This window comes from Sinohyriopsis cumingii, chromosome 12 (assembly GCF_028554795.1).
Source record: "Sinohyriopsis cumingii isolate HCF-2022 chromosome 12, ASM2855479v2, whole genome shotgun sequence".
In the NCBI taxonomy this organism is placed as follows: domain Eukaryota; kingdom Metazoa; phylum Mollusca; class Bivalvia; order Unionida; family Unionidae; genus Sinohyriopsis; species Sinohyriopsis cumingii.
The window spans coordinates 23,762,035-23,782,798 of NC_142972.1; the positions used below are offsets into that span (position 1 = coordinate 23,762,035).

Here is a 20,764-nt window from a genome sequence, read left to right on the forward strand (position 1 = left end):
GTATGTGTGTGTTCCAAACACTGTCAAGTTGTTGGTGTTTCAAATCATACAGGAGTTTGTTTAGTAATACAGGTGCCGTATTTGCCTTGGTTGATGTTTTCAGGCAACAGATGTGATGTAGTTCACTATCTTTGATAATCTTAATAATTCTGTAGTGAGCAGTCTGTTTGCTTGTTAACACTAAGAGCTTCCATTGGTTTGAAATGCAAGTACGTTTAGTGTTAGGGACCCCCTGGCGACAATCAGGTTAGAAATTATAAATTTATGAATGAAATGTCTTAGTTTTGTGCATTTTTATATCCTTGATGTTTTTCACTTTTAAATCAGAAGGGGGCGGGGATTTACAAACAAATATGAGAGTGTGTGAATATTATAGTTGCATTATTGAGATTGTGTCACACGCTGCAATGGACTACAATACAGTTATTGCAATAATTCTCATAAAAATTGCAATGGCAAAGTATATGCATCTAATACTAAATTTCATGGCAATCAAAATCTTTGGAATTAGTTACACTAAAAAGATGGTCATACACTGCTTTATGCTAAAAACAAAAAGGGCAATAAGTAATTTGTTGATATGTGCAGCTTCTGGTGATCAGCATAATATTTATAAATATGCATAGCTGTCCATCAAAACCTATGTGACTAGTCACAATAATGAGACTGTCATGAATGGCATTGGGCTGCATGTCATGCATGGCATTGGGCTACATGTCATACATGGCTACATGTCATGCATTGCATTGGGCTACATGTCATACATGGCTACATGTCATGCATGGCATTGGGCTACATGTCATACATGGCTACATGTCATGCATGGCATTGGGCTACATGTCATACATGGCATTGGCTACATGTAATGCATGGCATTGGGCTACATGTCATACATGGCATTGGGCTACATGTCCCGTATGGCATTGGGCTGCATGTCATGCATGGCATTGGGCTACATGTCATACATGGCATTGGGCTACATGTCATACATGGCATCGGGCTACATGTCATACATGGCATTGGGCTACATGGCATTGGGCTACATGTTCCGTATGGCATTGGGCTACATGACAAAAAGGACAATAACCTCTCTAAAACAAATTGCAGAATTAAAAGAATTTCTTTTTATAAATATTTTAAATTGTCTACAACTTTGCAGGTCTGTATCAGTCTCACTTACTGTTATAATCTCACTTATTGTTACTAGAGACATATAAAACACAGATTGGCAACTGGTCAACAGATGAAAGGCACTTGTTAGAGCATGACTAAGTGGAGCACACTGGGGACAGTCATATTGTGAGTGTGATATTGACAGTTAAATTGGTGGGGTGAGGTGGGGTGTAATATCACACTCCACTGACCATTGTATGCAGCTGTTCAAGTTTGAGGCAAATTGTGTATATCTCGTACTATTTGAAAGAAAATTAAATTTCCTTTCTTGCAGTTTATTTAAATAAAAAATAATTAATAAGGTCTTCAAAACATAAATAAGTGACAATTTTAGACATGGTTTAAACACATTTACTTTTCTGTAATTTTTGCAAAGCTTAGAAATCTTTAAAACCGAATGGCAGATTCTGGATTGCACAACTGTTTAAAAAGCTATTCAGAATCAAAACATAGTATAAATTTTTATTTTTAAAATAACTTTTAATGCTTTTTTGTTGCAACTAACAAATTTGTGCCATTTTATGCACGTTTTCGTGGTCTAATCAATCAAGTTTGGTATCATTTAAAACGTAAATAAATTTTCAGTTTAGTACATGACTTAGAAAATTTAAATTAAATTTAAGAGCAGTATCTACAGTGAAAATGGGAATAAACAATTTTATGTTTGAAATTCACTGTGATATATATATATATATATATATATATATATATATATATATATATATATATATATATATAGCACACTTAACCACAAAAAATGAATTTTGTTAAAATACTCTGAACTTTGTTGCTACCCTGTTGTGCATATTTTCATAATTTTTCCTTCAAGTTGATTTGATTGGGGGGGGGGGAGAGAAGTGGTTATGCAGTTGGAGGTAGCTATGATGTTGTAGCCTCAACTTGATTTGTCCACGAGGTAGGAGTAAGGGTACTAATATTAGTACTAAGTTGGAGGGAGTGGAGTTTAGAGCTCAATGCCTTTTCTGCAAATTGATCATTTTTTCAGGAATCTTACTTATGAAATTTTGAATGGCAAACCATTCATGAAAATTGAGCAGACAACCAAAGAACCTCGTTTTAAGATTTTATTTTCTAACTCACAAACATTCTTTGATTACTGTGTACGTCACCGATTTAATTAATTTAAAAAAGATTCAATTTTTAAAAAATTATTTTACTGTAATTTTTTCTATCAACCAGCATTAAGAACAAATGACTATAAATTGCAGGAGCTGATGAGCACGTCATTTATAAACGTCTATTTATGTTATGTGGCCCCAAACAACATTTATCAGGGTAGACGTCTTATTGCATGACTACATCAACATCTAACTGGTGCAAGATTTCATGTTTTCACACCTTGATGAGTATTGTCAACATCATGTTTTTAAAACCTGATAAAAGTGTAATTATTCAATACATTTTCTTAATCTGGAGATCTTGCCGATTTGTAGCTAAACGTATAGCTAAAAAATAAAATATAAAACTCGGTGGCTTCCAAATAATCCAACGCCGTAACACTCCAACAGAAGCTGACGAGTATTCACCGGATGTTTACATCGCTTACTTATTTTGGACCAATTGCTTGTCGATACCCTATTTGCAAATGAAAAGGTAGCCACGTGCTCTGAAAAAGACGGTTACGTAGTCGCATCTTCACTGTATGATATTACAAATCCTACACACACACACACAATAATTTGCGGGGGGGGGGGGAGATTTCGACTGCCTAAGGGCCTCCATAGGGTTTAATTAGGGTTCAAACACAGTTTGTTTGAACAAGGGCAGATCAACTAAGCAAAAAAATAAATAATTAAAATATAAATGATTTGAGTTTAATATTTTTGTTGTATTTTAAAATATCTTTTTAAAACTTATATGGAATGGACAAAAATATCCATGTTATATATTTGAACAAAATTATTGTCCATTCGGAATTGGTTTATACGTTGAAACAGTTTAAAAACTGGTATGTGCATCAGCTGGAGTTTTGCTTCTCTATCCACCATTCACCTTTAAACTACACAGAGATGCCAATATTGGGTATAGAGAGAGAGAGAAAAAAAAATGTTTGCATATTACTAGTTAGTCGTTATTTATTATCGGCATGAAGAAGGTCATTGTCGATCATGATTAAAGGATTCAAGGATGGCCACTTGAAAGTACGTGTTCTGTTGCTAATAATAGACCAGCTTTTCCTTATATCACGTGACAAGGTGACTGAGAACAAAGAGATGTTCCCCTTGTTGGAGATGTAAATGTTTGATTGGCAACCGTTTAGCGAAGTCACAGAGACGTCAATGTACAACTCGTAAGTTTGCTTAGCAGTGTTGCACATTTTAATGTTAAAGAGGGAAGATTTGTTGCGAAAAAGATTTCGGCCTATTTTCTTCGAGCTGTAGTCGCTAAACTGACCAGATCGCTGTGTCACGAACTGTCAATAACTGACGCATTATGTGGTATAATGTCTCCGTTGGTATTAACAGATCATTACACACAACATCAGCACGATCAATCATTGACCATTTATTGATTCACACTAAGAACTCAGGACAGTTGATTCATAACGGTAAGTTAGTAATACTATTTGGCTTTGTATTCAAGTTGTAGAGATGAGCAGACGATGTTAAAATTGAACTGGGACTTGCCTAAAATTCGTTTGGGTTTCCGATACTTGCTAAATCAATTTAATAAGACGGTACAAAGATCGAAATTTTAAAAATTGTTTACAATTATTTACTTTTTATCACAGGGCATTGATGTTTTAGTCACCAGAAACTTACAAGCATTAACAACAAATAAAGAAAGCCATTGCAAGGCTGTAAATAAGCGTAATAAGGCTTTGGAGGGCTGGGACACATAAGATAAGGTGGGCTGGGGGCTTATGGGGGCTTATAGATCTACAAATACACATTGTAAGCAGTCATTAAACTGAACTATGTATATATTTATCATAGCTATATAGGTTAAGTATTAGACAGTTTAGACATATATATCGTTTATTTAAATACGTTTAATTTTATCCACGGCGACGTGGGGGGGGGGAGACGCTCACCCAAGTGCATAGATATATTATACTAAATATTATACATTGTTTATTTTAATGCTGTCTCCTGTTTATGCTGACCTAATAGCAGTGATCCGTGCAATTTAGTAGCAGGCAGAATCACCCGTTCATGGTGACCCAATAGCAGTGTCCACACAGCTGTTCATGGTGCCCCAATAAGAATGACCTGTTCAATTGAATTATAGGCAGAATAGATAAACGTGTTGATTACAACACTCTTTCAGATACTATCTTCACTCTTTCAGATATTGCATTTTTGTCATCATACACTATAGGCTGTTAGTTTTTTTGGATTGATACTTAAATATATCAGATTAATTTAAATGTTTTGACACATGCAGATTAAACTTAGATGGTTGCATCAATTCAGTAATTCTTTATGGATGTCAGAATTGCATCATTTAGAAGTGGTCTTTCTGTATTTATATCAAAATTGTATCATATAAAAGTAAAGTGTTCAACTTTGTTTAAATTTCAATCCATTTGCTGTTTAAATCATTTTGTTCAGATGGTTATTTTTCTCACAGCATCAGACAATGCAACTGTATTTCAACACCAGTCTGCAAAGAAACAAACGTTAGAGTAAGTTATCAGTTTGATGCAACATGAGTATATTCCTTGCTTTAATCTCCACTTGGGAACATTTGATAAATAGGTTTATTTTTTGTTGTTGGGAAAAGCATGTGGTTGCTTGCCCTTGTATGGACCTTATTACACATTGCAACAATGTAGATAAAAATCTGAAGCATTATTCTGTGCATTACTTGATTTAGACTTATAGTAACAGAATATGCCAGATAAATCCTTCAAGACAAATATTTCAAAGTATCCCTATCAGGTGTTAAGAATTAGTTTCTATGGAAACAGGCTACATTAATTGAGAATCATTTCATGTTGCCAGGCAAGCAAGAGCAAATTTGTCTTGAGCACGAACCACTTAAAACTAATAGGTTACAGTTTGTGTCACTAAGATTTGTTCATGGATATAAATTATTAATACTTCTGTTTAAAATCCAATTTTACTACATATCACTAATATAATTAATGATAATACTGTTGTCTTTGATAGTTTGGAAAATTCAGAAATTAGCAACTTCATAAAAAAAGTCAAAAATGTCTTCCGTTTCTTTTTTTTATATAGAAAAATTCCTTCTGTCCCCATGCAATACCGTGCCATGTCTGTTCATACCATATTATGTATTCATATCACTCCCACAAATATAAACATGAATTACTGTGCCTTTTCTGTTCATACCATATATCCACATCACTCTCACAAACAGTCACAAATATAATATACATGCATTACTGTGCATTTTCTGTTCATAAATCCTGCTCAGATCACATTCCACTCAGCAACTTTTGAAGGGGTAAAACCCATATCAGCAGTCAGTCTCTGCATTATGAAAACAAAAATTCAAATTTAGTTTTCAACATTTTCAGACCATATTTGACAGAATTATGCTCAGTTTCATTTATTTGCCCTTCAGTTTCTGTTCAGTAACTTCTGAAGCACTTCATGCATTGAAACCATGCATTGTAAGTGTTTTTGCAGTAAAAGGTTTGGCTGTCACCATTTTTCAACAAAATGTTATGGAGCTGTGGCCCATATGTTAGAGTAAGTGCTTGGATCTTGTAGAACTTTACGTTCAGTCCCACTCGTTATGTCTTCCTCACAAGAGTAAATTTCATGGTTTGTGGATTGAAGCCAAATATGTAGAAAACTTAACATTAAGAAAACCTAGGTTAAATTTAATTTTCAGTTTTCAAGACAAGCATTACAGAGTTATGACCCTTGTTTCACTTAGAACACTTAGCCTTTCATTTGCATCATTTTGGCATGGGGGCATCAGTGTAATATGAGCACCGTTCTAGTTTAATGATTTGCCGGCTTATACTAAACATTTTGAGTCATCCTTCTGTCTGGACGACAAGTTAAATACCTGTCATTTATATCCAGCTGCATGTACAGTAACATCATATTGGACAGTTATTGTTGAAAGTCCAAATGGTGAAGGTTTTAAAATCCACAGTTTGTTATTATAAATTTCCTCATTTCTAATACTATAATAATTTTCAGTGCAGTGGTTATATAGGAAATTTTTAACCTTTTCCAAACCATACAAAAAATATTACTATTGTTATTTTACATGTGTTTGAAGTCCCTCCTAAATTATGAGACAAACTTGTATGAGAATTGGTATTTGATCTTGGGCCAGAGTGTCATGATATCAGATGGTTGTTTTGAATATGATCTCTAGGTCATACTTCAGGGGAAAACTGTTGTGAAGCATGGGTCACAAATTAGAGACTATAGAGATTCCCACGAAATAACTATATATAGACTTAAAGATTGTTGTCCTTCTTGTTGTTGTTTTCGGGTTTAATGCAGTTTATAAGTACAAGTTAGGCTATACATGACAGCCAATATAACTGGTGCTAAAATAAGAACTGTGAGGTCCTTGAAGTTACATTAACATAAGAACACAGATGTCCTTTAAATTTACCACACTATATAAGAATGAGATCCTTTGAAGTCCACTAAAATAAGAACACAGAGGTCCTTAGAACTAGCTTGTGATTGTTTAGGATTTTTCTTTTCAAACATGAAGCATACACAAAGCAGTATGTCAACCTTTAAGATTGGAATTGATCAGTTTCCTTGAGAAAATCATTGTTTTATGGAGTTGTTTCTGAAGTTAATATCAAGCTTTTCTCACTATTAAAAGTATCAAATAAATTAGTAACAATTGGCAAACAAGAGCTAAATCAAGTATCACTATAGAGTTTTCCCATCATTGTTAACTAGAAGCAGCTGAAATAGTCTATGTTAGATTGGTTCAGTATTTGTAGTTCATAACTCATTAGTATCTGGTAAATACAGTATAAGGATCCAGACCACTTCACTGGCATAATTTTGGGAGGTCTTGACCCAGTAAGAGCAGGAGTCTGAAAGCTGATATATGCTGAGAACTTACTGCATCTTAGACACCAAACTGTGGTGAATCACAAAGCCTTTTCTTTGCTAATCATATTACATTCTTTACAGTTCAAAATGGTAAGTGCTTGCCATTTCATATGAAAAGAAAAATGGGGTTAAAGAAACAAGTTTGATAACTTTAAGTTTCTCTGCCTTTGATATTTATGCTTAATGTTTACACTTGCCTATATGCCATGCTTAATATGAACAACTTCTGAGAACAAAAGCCGTTAAGAAATTATGACCTTAAAATAGAAAAATGTTGCAGTTGAATTCTTTTATGAGGAAGAGAAAATATATCGCAGCATTGATCATTTTACCATGCAGTTTTCATTGAATTTTTGTATTTCTCTGAATTGATTAACAGATGGATTCACAGAGATTTGAAGGGGGGAAAAAAGTCAAATTCAAGAGGTTATGGGATGGCCTGTCATCTGTTTGCACAAGTTTGCTATTGCTACTCCTCGTAAACTACTTGGAGGAAAGCTATTAAACTTGACACACACAAACACACAATTCATGGTCTGGTTGACACTAAATGAAAATGGTATTACTGCTTCCGAGTTGATGGTCTTATCGTCGTGTTGTTTATGGTAAATGAAAACCAATATGGTTGCGATTGTGGCCATCTTTAAAATCTTGTTATAGAAACTCCTTCTGAATGGGGCTATGCACTAAAGAGCTTCTTATGATATCTAATTGGTCTCATATGTAATAAATGGTACCAATCTGACATCCAATATGGTCTTCACATTTAGAAAATATTGTTATTGCTCCTGAATCAACATGGAGTTTTGCTAAATGAAAATGGTGCTGATCTTGCAATGAATATGGCTGCTATGGCAGCTATCTTTGAAATCTTGTTATTGCTAATCCTCGTGAATGGATGGTCGTAACAAATGGAGTTTTGTTAAAAGATTTATTGTGATGTTTAGTTGCTTCTAAATGAAAATGGTTTTGTTTGGACGTCAGATGTGGCAGCCATCTTGAAATCTTTGTTATTGTTACTGTACCTGAACAGAATGTTACCGGTAAATCATCATTGGGAATCACCAGAAGACATTTTATGATGTCTAGTTGATCTGAAATGAAAATGGTACTGACATCCAATCAGGCCACTTCAGCTGCTAAATTGAAAATCTTGTTATCACTACACTCCCAAATGGAAAGTTATTTTATTGTGGGAATTTTCACAAGAATACTGGTTAAGTGATTATGTCTAGTTGATTCCCTTGCATACATGTAGTCAGTGTCAGTTTAGTGGCTATTATGGTTACCACAGCAGCTGTCTTGAAAATCTTGATATTGCTAGCTCCTTCACCTAAATGGATGGTTATACTTGCTTGGGTTTCATTTTCAGCAGATGTTTTATGATCTCTAGTTGGACCCAATGAAAATGTTGCTGATCTGACCTCAGAATCTGACTGCTAGCTTGAAGTTCTTGTTATCAATAATCCTCCTCAGTAGAAAGACAAATCGACATGTGGTTTTCATCAGAAACCTTTTTGGTTTTAAATTAAAATAGTATAGAACTGACCTCCGGTATGGTGGCTATTTTTAAAAAATCTTGTTATTGCTACACAAAGAACAATGGTCATATAGACATGAAGATTTCACAAAAAGACTTGTGTTTTGTTGGTCCTAAAAGGAAATAGCACTGATCTGATATTCAACATGGCCACCATGACAGCCATTTTGAAAAACTTGTTGCCACTACTTCCATATTCACATGGGGTTTTCACCACAAGATTTATGATGATGTTTGCTTACTTGTGTATGAAAATGGTGCCAATTTTACATTCAATATGGTTTGCACAGCATCTCTTTAAATATATTTTAAAAAATATGAGATGAATTTAGCTTGGCCTGAAACATTTACAAAACTGTCTAAACATGTACATGGTGTGCAATCAGCAATCAAAACAATTAGAAACTTAACCTTTCCCCTTATCTAACCATTAGGCTTACTGAACAGCTGACAGATAATGCAATGTACATGCCGTACCTTTGCTCCTCTTGGGATTATTTCATTTGCTGCACTTCATATATCTCTCTAATATGATAGGATTCAGTTTGTAAGACATACCTATTTTTTTAATATATCAGACAGTTTCAGTTTAAACATCCCTCAGATTGTTGTCATATCATTTCCTACTGTTTCATGATTTGTATATGATTAGCTTCATAATGGAATGGGATGCACCTGGACATGTGCAAGGGATGCTTTTATGGGATCTGCAGTGGCTTTCAAACTTGAAACACTGCTTCTTTCAAATACATTGTTTTTAATCAAAGGTTATTTTGGCAAACATCTTGTTAAAGCTAACTCAGGAGTTGGCCTTATTGTTGTGCGGGGTGGGTGGGGGTGGGCAGTCCCCAAATGTTTGTAAGTCATCACGGGCAGCACATTTCTACTATTTGTGAAATTACCTCACAATCTATTGTATTAAGACCCCATTATATTCTTTCCATTTTGAAGTAAATACACTTAATAGCAGTTAACTTAATAATGTTTATCCAAAGCTGATCTTAAAAGGCAGTTCATTTTGTAAAATGTTTTGTGAGCCAGATAGAAATGTTAGATGGGCTGGATCTGGCCCTCGGGCAGTATTATGCCCACCCTGGAGCCAACTACTGCTGCCTGAATGCAACTTTATCAACATTATCAATTAATTACCTTAAACTCTAGCTTAATGTTGTGTATTGTATAATTAATTTCACCTTTATCCTAGTGATACCACATTTATGGTGTAAATTATAGATACATACTTTAAGAAATGAATTACCTGAAATATCCTTCTAAACAATCCTCTTTAGCAGAGGTGTGGAAATATATAATTTAATTTAAACAGGTACATGTAATTCCTGCATCTCTGACAGCCAAATGTTCATTTACACATTTACCAATTTAGTTAAAACACGTGGCAGTTAAAAAAAGAAATGATCTTCAATTCCCAAAAATTTGTTTTGGCCAGTAGAACATCAGAACCTTTGAGGACTGTTGTTTGTAGTGATCTGGACAGAAGCACATTTCATTTGGATTATTGGTTGGCTGTGTTAGGGATCTTCTTATATGATGCTATTGCTCAGATCAAAATGAAACCAAAAGTGTAACCTTCTTGCATTGATAGAAGCAGGATGGCAGACAAGGGTTGCCATATTTATCTGTAGTATATGAACTAAAGCAAGATGGCAGTGTACATCATACACCCTTGTCTCTAGGCAGATCAGGGTATGTGTTGTTTACATTCTTCACTATGTTATGCACAAGTGAATATCTTATTCTTTTCTTTTGCAGGTTACCATCTTACAAACAGCAGAATAGTAAATGTCCAATAACTGCCCACCCTGGGACGTCAATCAAAGACAGTTCTAACTCCACAACTGGTTGCAGCAAATCCTCAAGTGGTGGCAATACTTCTGGTTCTGGCAGCAAGGGTCGGTCTCAGTTGAATGCTCAAAATAACAATCTACCATCAACAGCAGGTAATACTATTTAATGAAAACTTTATTAAAATCAAGATAATCACATAATTTCAGTGAGCATATCATGAAAATTCATTCAGGATACTGATATTTAATTTAATGAAAGTCAAAAGTGATCATTTAATGTATTTTGGAATTCATATTGTCAAAATTTTTATATTTATATGAATGTTGTTTGGGAAGCAGTTAAATTTGTATACACTTGACTCACTTTAACTAACATCAAAACAACAAAAGTATTTGATATTCCACTCTTGCGTAAGTAGCTGGACACTATTTCTTGTGGACCTTACACATGTTGCCATTCATCTTTGTTAAAACTTGTGTATAGTGATTTTGAACAAGCAGTAGCAGTATTCTGTTTCTGGAAATTAGTTATTTTCATTATTTATCATTTTTAAGTAAGAAACTTGATTTTAGGCTAAAAAAATTGGAAAGATCAAGGTTACAAGGACTGAAAGCTTTAAAGCAGTTTTCATACAATTACTTGACTTGTGTACCATATATCTTGACCATTCTTTGTATACTGGTAGTTTTTTCATTTGAGATAGAAATACACTTACTGATTTAAGTAAGTTCAAGATAACAGTGCAAAATATTTTGAGTTCTTTATCAACTACTTTGAGTAGACTTTGTGGATTACTTGTATTTGAGACAAGGAAGACCCCCTATTTATTTTGGGGTCAAAAGGCAATGGTCATGGCCATGTGAGACTGAAGGAAGGAAAAACGATTTCCACAAAACTGCTTAAATTTTGTTCCAATACTGTAAATTTTGCAGATGGCTTGTATATGAGACAAAGAAGACACCTACTGACTTTTAGGGTAAATGATTAAATTCAAAAGGGCTCCAAGACAGAAAACAATTTCCAAAAAAATGACTCTAGTCCTATGTCACAAACCATGTCCAGACTTTGATGATAGCTTGCATTTGAGACAAGAAAGGTACCTGTCAATTTTAGGGTCAATAGGTCAAAGGTGAAGGTCACTTTGAAAGTAGAAAAACAGTTTCTGGAATGGATCCTGATATGGTGAGCATATCATGCACTATTTATGATAGTCTTTTTGTGGTCTTGCGAAAAGAAAGCACCTTCAACAGTGCTAAAATCTTTTGTTTGGATATGTATATTTAGATGCAGTCCTATTGTTTCTACAGAAGAACTGCTCATCTGGTCTGTAAATTCATGGGTTGTTGCAGCCATGAAAGCAACATCAATAGGTACTCCCAAAAATTTTGCAAAAGCTTGAACCATGTCCAGACTTTGATGATAGCTTGCATTTGAGACAAGAAAGGTACCTGTCAATTTTAGGGTCAATAGGTCAAAGGTGAAGGTCACTTTGAAAGTAGAAAAACAGTTTCTGGAATGGATCCTGATATGGTGAGCATATCATGCACTATTTATGATAGTCTTTTTGTGGTCTTGCGAAAAGAAAGCACCTTCAACAGTGCTAAAATCTTTTGTTTGGATATGTATATTTAGATGCAGTCCTATTGTTTCTACAGAAGAACTGCTCATCTGGTCTGTAGATTCATGGGTTGTTGCAGCCATGAAAGCAACATCAATAGGTACTCCCAAAAATTTTGCAAATTTAGAGCATTTAAAAATCTTTGAGGTTGATATTCTTTTTTCCCATTTTAAATATTAAGGCATAAAAACTCATTCAAGAGCTATGAAAATGCCATTGTCCATGAATAAATAGCTAAATGAAGATACTTTTCTAGGATCATAGCAGAAAATTGAAAGCTTGCAAGTGTTGGGTACAATATGTGTAATGCCTATGTTCCAATTGATCAAGTGTCTAGATCAAAATATGTTATTCTTAGCATAGTCCATGCTTATGTTTAATTCTTAACTCAGGTTTCAAAAGAAATTCACTCCAGTGTTTTTTTTCTTCAAAATCTGAGCAGTAAAACATTAAAACAACTTTAGGAAATAAATTGTTCTAAGCCTAAGGTTGAAGAGTTTATTCATTAACTGGCAAGGGAAACAACTATTGGCAGAAAGTAAAAACTAATGACTGGAGTTACTTCCCATATACTGTTAAATTACTGTCAACTATGCGTTTTTGCTAACTTGGAACCATTTAATGGTTTAGTGAAATTATGCAGCTAACTGGATTAAGCAGTTAATGTAATCTGTAAAGAAGAAATGGCATAACCAAACATTCTTTTAGGAGTATGCAAACAAAGGTCAATGAGTAACACCTGGATGTTGTTGGGGTTTGTTTCTTAGCATGACCTTCCCATTTAATTAAGGAGTAGTTTTGAATTAAGATGAAACAAACTGTTTAGCTTAATGTCAATATTTTGAGATCTAAGTGAGTGGTCCAAGTATATCTGAACTCCATTACAACACACTACTAAAAGTTTACCTGGAACCAATAGTAACTTCATACAACTATATGTACATCCTTCATCCCACATATTAAAAATTATAAAGCTAAATGCTTGTAAACCCTTGACTTACTCTAAATAGTAGCACACACTGACTATGATGCTAACTGAATTTTTAAAACAAAATCTATACTAAACCTTTATTAAACCTTTGTTATATCTAAACTTGACTATGGTTGTGTTGTTTATGGTTCTTCTAGAAAGTCCTATTTTAATACACTTGACCCAATTCATTATCAGGCCGTATGGGGGGGGGGGGGACATTCAGGACATCACCAGGTGACAGTCTTTTGGTATTAGAACATTTTCCAGCCATGACAATGCAACAGGTGACCTTGCAAAAATGAAAGTACTTTTTACTCTAAATGAAGGAAACAAGCCCAAGACATTCATTATCCTTCTTCATAAAAGGAACTTTTCTCCAAATTTAAGAATTTACAAGAATTGATACTGATGGCTCAAAGGATAGTGAAAAGGCTGCTGAATTAGTTGAAATGACACTTCAAAAATTTGTTTGCAGGAGGGTGCATCATTATTTGCAGCAGAAATTGAAGTAATAGATCTTGCCCTGAAGAGTTTCAAAATCAAAATATTTTAACTAAAATCATCATGCCCACTACAGTATCTGTAGTTCAATTCTCCACAATAGGAAGCTGGAAAACCTATTATTGACCAACATTATCATTAAACCACATTGTGTACCTTAGATGTTATAATGTACCATTGGTTTTCCGGACATGTAATTATTAAAGGTAATGAAAGAGCAAACCACACTGCCAGAATATTCCTATCTGTGTAACCATCAGATATTAATATGCCATACACTGGATTGAAAATTTGCATCAAAAAGTCTTTATTTAATAAGTGGCAGGCACCATGGAATGATACTGTAAATAACAAGCTCCATGTGGTCAAACCTTCCTTGGGTGAATGGCCTCCCTCCAACAGTACCATCCATGAGAAGGAAATAATCATGGTATGAATCAGAATGGGTGATGCCAGTATAACCCACTCTTACATATTGAAGAGCAAAGTCCCATCTGAGTATTTCTTGCATTGAACCCTTTACTATGAAGGACTTTGATAGATTGTTTGAATCACTGACCTCTATGTGATCATTACTGCAATGTTGTTTGAATCACTGACCTATATGTGATCATTACTACAGTGTTCTTCAAATCACTGACCTATATGTGATCATTACTACAGTGTTCTTCGAATCACTGACCTATATGTGATCATTAATACAATGTTTTTTGAATCACTGACCTATATGTGATCATTACTACAATGTTCTTCGAATCACTGACCTATTTGTGATCATTACTACAGTGTTCAGCATATGAAGGATGATTTTGCTATAAAAAAATTGTCTATTTTTTTTAGTTTCCTGAAAAAGTTAACATTTATTCCAAAACATAGGTTATGTGCAACATATTTTGCGTGAGTATACATGAGCAACATATGTATTATCAGTCACTCTAAATGTATATTATTATCTAATTAACTTTTATACATACCATTTACATTACCTGTTGATCAGGAACTTACACATATTATCCTCATCATTGCTTTGTTTTTTTTTCTGTTTTTTTCTTTTGACCTCTTTGTGATCATGAACCACTGATCATGAACCACTTTTTATGCATAAATCATATATCATCTTTTTGTGGCACCATATAGTCTTACAGTGCTGGCGTGGTGTAAAATCCCAATTTATCAGTCAGTCAAACATAATATGAAAGAAAACTTATTTTGATGTTGAATTATATTTGTAGATTTTTTAAAAATTATGTCTCTTTATACAAGATAATTCACCTTGTTGTTTTGTGACTTTGTTCCTTTCTGTGGACACAAATGGTTGTTCTTCTGACATTTTCATTTGCATATCATCCCATTGTTATGAGAGATTAGTGGATGTATTGTAGGGCTACTAACCTGAAAACTTGTATTGATCTTGTACAGTTTACACTTTAATTCCTTCTGCAATGTACAGGATTTGTCTGCATTTCATGGGTTCAGTAGAATGAAACTCATGCATATAAATTGCACTTGGATGTTCTAGGTTGCTTATGCTGACTCGTGTATAATTAATACCAAAGGTATCATTACATGTCAAGCAACTAATGATGTTTATATCGGGCACTTAAACAGACACACCTATGAAAAAAAAAGAAACATGCAAAATGTGTCCAATAAGCTATTTTTTCCAGAGTAGGCAGCTTACAAACCCTCTAGTATTAAGAACTGTGACATTGTGATTTTATACTTTTAAAACACTGTAACATTTCTATAGCATTAACCTGCCCTTTTCTTCTAAATTTGAGCTAGCCATTTCAGCAGATAATTGAAAGGCTAAAAAGTGCTTTGGTTGTTAATTCACTTGAACATGTATATATAAATCAAAAGTGCATACCTTTGTATGCCACTCCATAAATGTTGAAGGGGAAGGGACATGTTGCGTTTCGCTCGTCTTTCCATCTATACATATATATTGATTACGTCCGATTCATTTGTCAGCTGTTTTGTTTTGAGTCTGCAGAATGGACTTGTCTGATATGGCATAAGGATTAGTCAAAGCAATCAAGGCAACACATATTAATTTGCCATATCAACCAAATACATTGTCTCAACATGAAATAAAATCAACATGAAATAAAAGACAGTTGTGATTTTGTATTTATTATATACTAATTAGCAACTCAGTACAGTATTAATGGGATTTATAAAAGTTTTATTTCTATTTAAATATATCAACACGCAGACATCTGTGAAAATATCTTAACTACATGTAGTTCCACTCTGGGTGAGCCATCTGGATTGAACATCCTTGTCAAACACTAGATCAACCATGCAGAATTAAAATGGGTACTGGGTATGCAATAAATTAGAGAAGATATTGTATATACCATTTTTTTAAATCAGTTAATTGAATCACATAGTGAATTCAACCTGTCTTGAAAGGAAACTCAGGGAACCACAAGTTTGTCTTTTATGAACAAGTATCCTTACAAACAGGTCAAATATGTACTTTATTTGACATAATACATGCACTCTGACATTAACAGATTATCATTTGGCTAAAATTCCATGAGGTTGAGTTCAACATTATAAGCACACACTAATGTTATAAACAGCTTTTCCAGCCAATTATATGTGTATATTTGAAAAATTACCTCCCTTTGCTTCATTCTTTTTACCAGGTACCCATCAATCTAAATGATTGGTTACCCAGGCACCCGATTAAAAGAAAATTGTATTAAATTTGAACCTGCACTGCTTTGTTGTAGGTTCACACATGCCAACCCCCCCAAGAGAGGTATAAGCATAATTTAGTACTAATATGAGTGGCAAAAAAGCATAATTTGATCATAAAAAGAGCAATCTATATAATACATGCCATAATTACAGAAAACTGTATGAAAAACGTACATATTTATTTTATTTAATGTATTATTTTTTTTGCTACTTACCTGTATCTGCAGTTAAAATTTTTGTCACAAATTGGCTAAATCCATGTGGATCAGTAGTTAATACAAGAGTATAAACACAGGAGAAATTAATAAATTATTTATGCATAACATTCACTTTAACTAGTCTACATGTCTTTAGTAACTTTCGCGAATAGTTGTGAAGTCCACAAATGATGACTGTTGTAGTATCATTAACCTGCCATGGTTCATCCCTTAAGGACAGTCCAGTGCAACATGTTTTTAATTTTAACAAAATCCCTTGCCTCTAACATTTGTCATTCATATACATCCAACAGTCACGATACAGCCCAGTGTTTTTTTAATATGATATCTGGAACCATTTATTTTCAATTTAGACTGGTCTGCTACGTATGTAGTATCAAAATAGAATGAATCTATGACAAGTGGTTTCACATTCAGGAATCCCATCTGTTTGTTTGAAACTGTTTCATGAAAATTAATGCACAAATTACCATATTTACGCCCATGGTCAATTTTTATTAGATTTTTTTTCATGTTATTAAATAACAAAGATTTCCCTTATATTTAAATATTTCAGTGAAAAATTTCATTCTTTGTAGTTGCCCATTTCGTTCATTTTATCCTAACATGGTATAAGAAGTGCATCTTATGGTAACCAAGTTTTTGTGTTGCCTTTGCTGTGACAGAAATATCTGTCTTGGGTTTCCCACTAATAAAATGTAGTCCAGTAAACAAACATGTGAACAGCGGCCCTGACATGAGCAGCTAATACTTGTTCCAGGGCCACAAACTAGATTAGTTAAACCAGACATTTATGTTGTGCTTTCTTTTATTTGAATTGTAGTACATATTTTAATTTTATTCATCAAATATTTCTTAATCAGTACTTACTGTTGCTGTCGATGAAAGGTATTGACCTAGTTAATGTCATCAGGATCTCAAAACAAGCACATTTAAGTCGCAAGAAGAATGGCACATGTACCATGGACAGGCACAAAGTTAGGATAGTCTAGCTTTAAACATCAGCGTTGACTCTTAAATAGGTTACATGAGAAATGAGAGAACTGTCCTCTTTTCCTGTATTATTATATAGTACCTGTATGACAAGTAAATTGTAAGCACCAATATGAGCCCCTGTGATGATGAATAAAGGTGCACGCGACATAAACCTTGAACTGTAATCATTATTCTTTGTCTTGATCTGAACTTGGAATACTTTTTTTTAACAGGTACCTGGTTCATTTTATTACCTGGGTAATTATTTATTAATGGGCATGTACCCGAGTACCATGGTACCTGTTGGCATCTTTACTCCCAGCATGGTTGCACTCAATATGATACAAGTAACATCTGTTTTTGAGACTGATTTAACCCGCACAAATTAAGTAATAATGAGACAACAGGATGTTCTGGGCAGATTCTAGCTACTGATCCCTCCCACAATGCATGATGGTATCAACCTTGGCCAAGAGAGTGGTATGCCTTTATTAAGGCATACATATGTATTGTGTTGAACATGATATGTGAAATTAAGGAAAGGTATTCACAGATGGTATCTTTTGTGAGTAGGTGTCCTTTATTTGAAGATAATTAGTGGAATAGGTTTCAGACCAGTTTCCAATGCTTTGCAGTTCATCATCATCATCATCATCATCAGTCTTGTAGTCTAGAAGACCATTGGGACACTGCACAAGACCTAACAACCAGCTTCCTCCACTCCTTGATTTTCCATCTTTCTCAGTGAGTTGCTCAATGTCAAGCCTGTCCACTCTTGAATGTTATCTTCCCATCTCTTTCTTTTCCTGCCTCTTTCTTCCTCCTTGTACAGTGCCTTGTAGGATTGTCTTGGCAAGTCTTGATGATCATGAGACATGCCCATGCGATTGCAGTTTCTGTTTTCTCACTACGATCAGGAGGTCATCTTGAGGCCCAATGGCTTGTCTTATCCTTTGCTGTATTTCTTCATTTGTGATATGGTCTTTGTATGTGACGCCGAGGATCTTTCGGAAACATCTCATCTCTGTAACCTGTATCCTTTTCTCCAAGTCTGCTGTTATGGTCCATGATTTGCAGGCATAGAGAAATATGGAGGTCACCAGTGAGTACATCAGTTTGACTTTTGAGCTGAGTGCGATATTCTTGTCCTTCCAGATGGGCTTCAGTTTTGTCAGCACTGCTGTTGTCTGTGCAATTCTGGAGAGTATTTCAGGCTTCGATCCTTCATCTGTTACAGTTGCCCCCAAATACTTGAAGCTGTGGACTGTTTCTAGCTTTGTACCTTGGACCCTGATGTCAGTGATGATGCCTTTGATGTTGTTGGTCATCATTTTGGTCCTCTCTGCACTAATTTCCATGCCATAGGCTGCAGAGGTTTTGTCAAGGCTCTCTACTAAGCTAGCTAATTCTTGCTCATTTCCTGCTAGTCCATCAATGTCATCAGCAAAATGTAAGCTGGTGATTGTTCTGCCTCTGATGCTGACTGTCCGGTATGCTTATCAAGCGCATCTGCCATAATTCTTGCCAGAAAGATGTTGAATAGTGTGGGAGAGAGCAGACAGCCTTGTCTGACTTAGACTGTTGTTCTGAACCAGTCCCCTATGCTGCCATTGAAGTATACTGCACTGGTGGCCTTGTCATAGAGGTGCTCTATTACTGTGATGAGGTTGGCATTAATGTTGTACAGTCTCATGGTCGCCCACAAGGCTGCATACTCTACCCTGTCAAATGCCTTCTTGAAACCCACGAAGATGTGGTACAGATCTTGAGATCTTGCTGGTGTTGGAGGTACTTCTCACATAATATCCTGAGGTTGAAGATCTGCTCTGTTGTGCTGTGCCCTACTCTGAACCCCGCCTGCTCCTCGGCAATGATCTTTTCAGCCTGTGGTTTTAGTCTTTTCAGCAGTATCCTTAACTGACTTTGCTTGGATGGCTTATAAGACTGATTGTACAGTGGTTTTGACATTGTTGCAAGTTGCCTTTCTTGGGGAGGGTGATGATCAGTGATTGGGTCCATGGTGATGGCCATACTCCTGTTTGCCAGATCTTGTTGCAGATGTTTGTGAGGGCGCTAAGCATTGCTTCTTCCCCAGCTTGGATTACTTCTGCTGGGATGTTGTCCACTCCTGCTGACTTAAACTTTTTCAGTGATCTCACTGCGGCTTCTACTTCTTCGCATATGATGTGGTTGTCGTTGTTAGTTGCTGGAGGGATGTTCAGTACCTCTGGATCTATTGTGGCTCAGTGGTTGTAAAGTTCTGTGCAGTTCTCTGTATCTTTTCAGACTATCGTTTTCTTCTGTGAGGCAGTTTCCAGCTTTGTCCTGTAAGGAGGTAACTCACCGTTGTTTTGTGCTTGTTAGAACATGGACCAGTTCGGATTCTCTCCTGCTGTTGTTTCTTTTCAAGTTTCCTTCAGTGTCTTTGGACATTTCTTCTATCCAGTTACCTTTTGCTTTTTTTGAAGCTTTTCTTGACTTCCCAGTTGACTGCCTTGTACTGCTTTGACCCTTTTATATCGTTCTTTTTCTTCTTCAGTTCCCTGCTCTTGTCACACAGGTTCAGAGCCTCAGCTGTGACCCAGGGTTACTTGACTGGGCGATGTCTACTGAGGATATTGCTGGCTGTTTCGGTCATTGCTGTATTGAAGGTGGTGATCAACGTGTCCATGTCAGTATTGTCAGCACCGAGGATAGTGAGCGGTGCGAATTTCCCACCAGTCATTGCCTGGAAGGCTTTTGCTACCTCTGGATCCTTCAATTTCTCGAGATCAAATTTTATTCTTGTGTGGCTCTCTTTCTTGACCTTTAGATGTAGCCTGAAGGTCATCATCACCAGATCATGGTCACTTCCTGTGTCCTCTCCGGGAAAGCTTCTAGTTTTGGTGATGTTTATACTTGACTGTAGGCACCTCTTCACTTTGATGCAGTTGAACTGATTGTGATGGTCACCGCTTGGACTGTGCCATGTCCATCTTCTGGATACTTTGTGATGGCTGAAGGTGTTTGCCAGCAAAAGGTCATTTCCAGGAGCCTCAGTCCTCTCTCATTTGTCTGTGCATTGCAGCATCACCCACATGTTTCTTTCCAGTTCATGCAAGCGTTCTCACCTGTCTTGGCATTCCAATCACCTTGCACAACCAGAATGTCTTTTTTTGGTGTTTTATCCACAATTTCTTGTAGCTGGTCATAGAAATCTTCCACAGTTGCATC

General features: G+C 35.4%; 1 protein-coding gene across 1 annotated transcript in view; it reads left to right on the forward strand.

Moving 5' to 3' along the window:
- The window catches only part of LOC149786104 (neuron navigator 2-like), a 367,654-nt gene that overhangs the window by 120,718 nt on the left and 226,172 nt on the right, over positions 1 to 20,764 (forward strand). The window contains exon 6 of the mRNA XM_089978115.1: positions 10,519 to 10,706. Coding sequence (XP_089834241.1) covers positions 10,519 to 10,706 — 188 coding nt within the window. The remainder of the gene's footprint in view (positions 1 to 10,518; positions 10,707 to 20,764) is intronic.